Source organism: Indicator indicator, chromosome 3, assembly GCF_027791375.1.
Source record: "Indicator indicator isolate 239-I01 chromosome 3, UM_Iind_1.1, whole genome shotgun sequence".
Taxonomy (NCBI): Eukaryota; Metazoa; Chordata; class Aves; order Piciformes; family Indicatoridae; genus Indicator; species Indicator indicator.
In genome coordinates this window covers 6,919,854-6,926,891 of record NC_072012.1, presented here as the reverse complement: position 1 = coordinate 6,926,891, position 7,038 = coordinate 6,919,854, and the positions used below count along the sequence as shown (strand labels likewise).

Sequence of the window (7,038 nt, the reverse complement as noted above, 5' to 3'; positions counted from 1 at the left end):
GAAAAATAGTGGAGGTACAACAGGGTTGTTGGAGAGAAAGGATAATCTTCTGAGGATTAAGATGATGAAAGCTGTCCTGAAGAGCTGAAGACTATCCCTGCTTCTGCCACAGAATTATTCTGGTGCCAGGCCAAGATGCTTAAAACTTTTTATAGATGAGCAGCAACTCAGTATGGCTCCTTCTGAGGCTTCATTTGCAGAACTGCTGCAAATGAAATCCATGGGAGCTCTGCTTTGAGAAATGAGGTCCCATCTGCCTTTTAAGAACACACCAACCTTCTCTCACAGAAACAAGGTATTTTCTAATACCATGAAGCAGAAATATAACAACCATCAAAATATCTTCTGAGCCTTTGTGATACACAAGAGTGAGAATAGAGGATTCAAAGAGAGGGACACAGAGTGACTCAGGTGCCCCCCAAAAGAGACATCCAGTACCACATTCCCATTTTCAGTGCACTGAACTGTAGGACTAGTGGGCATCACTTAGAGTCTGTGTGAAATCTGTGCCCTTTTGGTGCCAGAGGCCAGAGAGGACATTCAAACCAGACACTGCCTGGGCGCAGGCAACTGTGTCTCCTTTCCCACACTTTTACTCAATTTTCAGTAGAATTCTAGTTTCTTGCCCTGTTTCTGGTCTTTCCCTTTCTTGCCCAGACTGGCTCCCACTTTTCCCTACCCCACTCTTTCTTCCAGTCTCAGTATTTTGGCTTCCTCAACTCCTTGGGACACTTCTTCCACAGAACACCTCATTTCTCCTCCCCTTGCTCTTTCCCTGGTATGTATCTCTTCCTCCTGCCATACTAATTCCAGATTTAATCTTTCTTGTGTGCACATTCACAGGGCCACTCTCACTGAATCTTGTGTTTGGCTGAGACCCCTTCCCTACTACCTACATTCTTTTTGATCTCTCAGAACTTCTTTCCAGCTCTCCTAAATTGTTTGTTTTGGGCATCTTCAGGCTTCCTCGTTGTCTTCTAAGTCTGCCTCATATTGTCTTCACTTCCATGCTTGATAGTCCCTTAGAGAACAGGGAAGACTGGCATCCTGCACTGCGTCCTGGAGCCCAGCAAGCCTCAGCCTGGGGAAAACTGAGAGGAGATCTTCTCAGTACTTGCAAATATCTAAAAAGGTAGGTGTCAAGATGATGGGGTGGGACTTTTCAGTGATGCCCTGTGACACAGGGCAACAGGCACAAACTAGAACACAGGAAGTTTCACCTGAAGATAAAGAAAAAAACTCTTTGCTTTGAGGATGATAAAGCACTGGAATAGGCTGCTCACAGAGGTTGAGGAGTCTCCTTCTCTGGAAACTTTCAAGACCTGCCTGGATATATTCCTGTGCAACCTGACCTAGGCAAATCTACTTTATCAGGGGGGTTGGATTAGATATTTCCAGAGGACCTTTCAACCCCTACTGTACTGTAATTCTGTGAAAACAGGACCAAGGACTGAAGGGAGTGACCAAGGGAGGGAGCAAGTTCATTTATTCTCTGAAGGCAGCATATGAGCAGTCTGGTCAAGTGTAGGAACTGCAGTAGAAGCATGGTGAGGCAGCGGATCATATGTGACTCCTCTGTCAGCATTGGACAAAATACACTTGATGGGAACCAGATCTCCAGGAATTGTAGCTGTAGTTTGCAGTCTCAGACCCATTTCCCTAAGAAAGCGAGGCAAGTGTGAGTATTTGGGAACCACGCCGCCCATGATGCCTGTGTCTGCTCATTCCACGTATGCCACCCCATAGCCCTACATGAGGGGAGCACTCCCATGTGCAGGGCAGTAACAGTGTGCCTTGCCCTGAGGTGGCTCCCCTCGTGCTCCCACCCCTCAGCAACAGCTCTGACTCTGTGCCCAGTGCAAGCACAGGGGCCTGAAAAGCTGTTAGCAGGTGCTGCAACTTCCTAGCCCTTCTGTGGCAAACTTGGAAAAGGGTGGCATGCTCGCTCCTTTGGGCTGTGCTTAGTTTGTGGCAGTAATGGGGCAGAAACCAAACTTTGTCTGAAAGGTGACAGCATTTTAAGGAATGCTAGGAGTAATTTCCACACAAGCCTTCCTGCTCCTGGGCATTGTCAAGAACTACTAATATTTAACTGTGTGCGGCCTCTGTGAGCTGCAGCCTGAGGCTTGCCTGAACCTCCTGCAGCTCTGGCTGCCAGCATGTCCTGCCAGAGGACCACCCTCAGAGACCTGTAGATATGCACCATCCATTACTGCTATTAACTCAGGCTCCATGCCTAGGTCGGGCACTGCAAATCCAAGTGTCACTGGAACAGGAATTATTATTACTAGCAGATGCTAATTTATCAATATATGCTAATCACTGCTGCATGCCAGCATGCTCAATGCACTGAGTCCTAGGCCAAAGCCACCTGACCAGTGCTTTCCACCAGTGCCACCTCACCCACCCACTGGTAATTGCCACCGCAACCCCATGGCTGCTCTGTGTTCACAGTGCTGTTTTTTTCCGTGGCCACCATCCCACCACCTGAGCTAAGGAAGAGCTGATGATGATTTCTGCTTTCCCCAAGCTCAAAGCTTTGCTCCAGGTGAGGGACAAGCGTTGCCGAGCCCCACCTGTGCCAGGGTGGGAGGAGGCTGCTCAGCCCCCCACATGGCATTCAGCAGCTACAGCCTCCGGCTGGAGACGGGCTGGTGTTTTGTGAACGGCAACATCCCCCCCAGGTTTTAAACTTTAAATCCCTCGCCTGAAGGTGTCTCACAGGGCATGCACAATGAGCGGTGCCGGGAGCAGCTCCGCTAGGCAGCTGTTGCCCTGCTCGAGAGAGGCGCCCCAGCAGCTCGCCGGTGCGGGGCTGTGGGCAAACGCCGGCTGAGGCAGGGCTCGCGGGACTCGCCCTTCCCGCCTGCCACCTGCCCGGCGAAAGGGCGCGAGCGGCCCTAGCAGCTCGCCGGTGCGGGGCTGTGTGCAAACCCTGCCTAAGGCAGCGCTCGCGGGGCTCGCCCTTCCCGCCTGCCACCTGCCCGGCGAAAGGGCGCGAGCGGCCCCAGCAGCTCGCCGGTGCGGGGCTGTGTGCAAACCTTGCCTAAGGCAGCGCTCGCGGGGCTCGCCCTTCCCGCCTGCCGCCTGCCCGGCGAAAGGGCGCGAGCGGCCCCTCGCCACCGCCTCTCCTCAAGAACGGCATCGGAGCCGCGCTCCTTTCCGTCACCCAGCCCGCGGCGGGCGCTCTGGCGGCTAGTGCCCGGCGCGGCAGGGAGCCGCGGGTGGCGGCAGGAAGGCGGGCAGCTGCGGGGCGGGCGGTGCGCGGCGACCGGCAGCGCTACGCCCCGATAGGCGGCCGCGGGCCGCGTTAGTGCTGCTGCTGGCGCGGAGCCGCTGAAGCCCTGCGGAGGGGCTCGCCGGCTCTCGCACGCAGCGGCGGCGGCAGAGCGCGTCGCGTCGAGCAGAGTGAACGGGGAGGAGAAGGAGGAGGAGAGGCGAGGAGGAGGAGGAAGGGGAGGGAGGATCTTCTCGGTGAGGATGCCCGGAGCGGCTGCAGGGACGGCGGCGACAGGAGCAGGCTCGTCAGGAGCGGCAGCAGCGGGGATGCTGCCGGCTCAGGAGGCGGCCAAGATCTATCACACCAACTACGTGCGGAACTCAAGGGCCATCGGCGTGCTCTGGGCCATCTTCACCATCTGCTTTGCTATCGTCAACGTGGTGTGCTTCATCCAGCCGTACTGGATCGGGGACGGCGTGGACACCCCGCAGGCGGGCTACTTCGGGCTCTTCCACTACTGCATCGGCAACGGTTTCAGCCGGGAACTCACCTGCCGGGGCAGCTTCACGGACTTCTCTAGCCTGCCCTCGGGAGCCTTCAAAGCTGCTTCCTTCTTCATCGGGCTCTCGATGATGCTCATCATCGCCTGCATCGTCTGTTTCATCCTCTTCTTCTTCTGCAACACAGCCACCGTCTACAAGATCTGTGCCTGGATGCAGCTGACCTCAGGTGAGTGGGGCAACGGCCCAGGCGCAGGGGGCTTGCTCGTCGCCGCCCAACCCGGCCCCGCGGAGGGTGCGGGCGGCTCTGGAGAAACTTGCGGCGCCGGCGGCCGCCCAGGCTGGGAGGGGTCGGCGGGGAGGCGGGCGGCACGGGCCCTGGGTGCTCCACCGGATGATCGGGGAGAGCCAGGAATTCCCATCAGCGCTGCAGAGCAGTTGCCAGTTTCAGCGTCGGGTCGCCCCACCATCGGGTGTGGGCCGATGTCAGGCGCAGCCCTCAGACCCTTGTTTGCTGCCCAGAGAAATTGTCCAGCTTCGGCCTGTGAACCGCTAAATAGCCCCGGGGAGGGATAGGGGGGAGCGGCAGCCCCAGGGTGTTCTCCAGCTCTTGGTCTGTCGCGAAAGGTCAGGAGAAAATGGCAGTGGGGGCGGTGGAGACGCTTCTAGCAGGAGGGTGGGTGAAGGCAACTGCCAGCCTGTTGGAGGTTAGTTGTGAGCCCAGGTTTCCACCTGGTCAAGGCAGAGCCCACTCGGTTCAGCGGGAGGGGGTGGCGAGGTCTTTTGCTGGCCAACTTGGAAGGGCAGCTGAGGTGACTGGATGTTACATGCAGGAGTGTTGGCTGGGTTCTGTTTACAGGCTTTATTTTTCTGTGTACGTTAGGAGAAAAGAAAAAAAATCAGTTGCTGGTTTTGACTCAGGAGGTCTCCCGACTTCGTTTGACTTTCCCCATCATATCTAGTGTCTCCCTGGGGAAAGCACATGATAAGAAAGAGGGAGAACACCAGGACATCCCTTTCTGCATTTCCAACACAGCTTTCCCCCTGAGTTAGTAGAGAACTGGTGATTTGTGTGCAGCTGGAAGGCAGACGAGAAGAATGGTCTGTGCAGCTGAGATAATAATAAAACCAGTTTTGATGTTCTTCAATAATTTGGGAGAGAAAAAAAAGTCTAAAATCAAAGCATGCTTGCTACTTGTCCTCCTGATAAAACCCTGGAAATGGGAACTCCTGTCTTTGAAGGACTAAGCTGCAAGGAAAACAGCAAAATGGCTCCAGAATGGGCTCACAGTTACTTTTTTTCAGTCCTCTTAATTGACCTACATTCAGTTTCTGAGCAATAATTTTTTCTGAGTTGTTTGCTGAGCAGCTTCAGCATTATTTAGTTTGCTACCTAGTCCATGAGACTTGAGTGGAAATTTCTGGTTGTATGAAACAGCTTTAAGTATGTGTCTCTCTCATACCGCTTTTATGCGTGCTGTATATATTTTTATGGTGTTGCTATCCCTTAAGCTTCCCTATGGTTTCCTTCTTTATCAGCTGAGGATTGATTTACAGACACTTAGGTTGGTAGATTTTTTTTACCCCTATTCCAGAGAGACTAGGTTTGAGTGCATTATCTCTGTATTGGGAATCCTCTTTGATGCTGGTGGCTACTTCATCTGTTCACTAACACGCATTCTGATGTGGTCCTATTAATGGTACGCAGTCATGTCGCTTGGCTCCAGGTGGAGCAGTGTTTCATCTTTGCACCTCTGATGTCTCCTCTGCCCCATTAAGGACTTACGCTTTCAGATATCTCCTCTCCTTGTGGCTCCACTGGTAAAAGGTGGCATGAATAGTCACTGTCTTGATGCATCCTCACCTTGCTTTGTTCAGTCTGTATGTCCAGTATGCAGTAGCACATCACAATTTTGCAATACCATATGCTTTCCAGCATCAGAGGCAATGATGTTTTATTTATATGGTCCCATGCTTCGTGCCAACAGAAGATAGTGCAAGGCAGAAAAAAATGAATTGAATTCCTTTAATGCATTTCTACACAGGTGAATAATAATGCTTAGAAATAACTGCATGCAGCTGATCTGCAGGAGCTCAACGAGTCTAAACCATGGTGCACATGTTCACGTGTGATACTGAAGATACGGTTTCAGGCAAAATAACATGAAATTTTTGTCATTTCCAGAGCTGATAGATGCACTGTTGGCATTAAAAGTCAACCAAAGGAGTTGTACAGCAGCACAATCACTTTTCAGACTGCTTACCTCCAGAATTAAAATAACAGGAAAACACGTGTGTAGCCAAGTGGTCATTTGCCATCTTTCCTGGTTTGTATGTGAGTGCTCATGAAGAACTGCAGTGGTGTTGGGTGTTGAAAGAGCCTGACTTTGTTTGCTGAATGTTGTACCTTGATTCAGCATCTACCTGATTGCTCATGACTGGTATTATCTCAAAAAAGTTTCCTCAAAGGGTGAGAAAACATCAAAAAATCCATATTGTTTCAGGTTTCATCCTTTAAAGAAAACGGTGATTGTGGGGCAGAAGGAAAACTTGGAATAAAATATGCAGAAAGGAGAGTTGTAACAAGTTGTTTTCCCCAAGTATGCAAGCTACTTATTATTTTAGAGTTTTGAGAGTATAAATAATAGGTGATAATAACCCTAAGAGGCTTTTCTTGCAGGTAACAATATAGTAAGATCATCTATATATGCATACAGTTCTGTGTAGTAGAGGAAGAAAACAGAACTTGAAGTATCAAAATAAATATGTGAGTATAGCTTTGATTTTGCTTCCTATTATGAACCTTAGTAGTGTTAGCATTCAGTTAGATTACATCAGTTTTAAGTGGTATTATATGATTTGATTCTCCTTAGAAGAAATTGTTTGACATGGGGTCATGCTTGATTTAGGATTGCAAATAAAAGCTTAGGAGCTAATTTCTTTAAAAGAAAGATTTTGATCACATTCTGTCTTGCATGAGTCATTATAAATGGTCAGCATGATACAGCTCTTGAAGAGGTGCTTTTTTAAAATAAGGAATAGATAAACAATGTCTAAGACATGCATTTTTTTTGACCTTGTTGCTGTCTAATCAAGTCTATGACATGATTAACCAGAAAAATCCTAGGAAAAGAATTATTTCCTTTGTGTACATGAAGACAACATACATTAGAATCCCTTATGATTTTGCCATGGCTTAGGCTGCTTTTTTTTTTTTTTTTTTTTTTGCTCAATGAGCTGTCAGGATACACGTGGCATCTTGAAAGCCAATTTTGACACCTTCATTCTCTATCACCTAGCCTCCACTTCTGCAATTTC

At 50.2% G+C, this 7,038-nt stretch overlaps 1 protein-coding gene across 1 annotated transcript in view; it reads left to right on the top strand.

Moving 5' to 3' along the window:
• Positions 1–3,480: 3,480 nt before the first annotated feature.
• Positions 3,481–7,038, top strand: part of LHFPL3 (LHFPL tetraspan subfamily member 3) — a 153,642-nt gene continuing 150,084 nt past the window's right edge. Inside the window, exon 1 of the mRNA XM_054399733.1 lies at positions 3,481–3,949. Within this exon, the coding sequence (XP_054255708.1) occupies positions 3,481–3,949 (469 nt within the window). The remainder of the gene's footprint in view (positions 3,950–7,038) is intronic.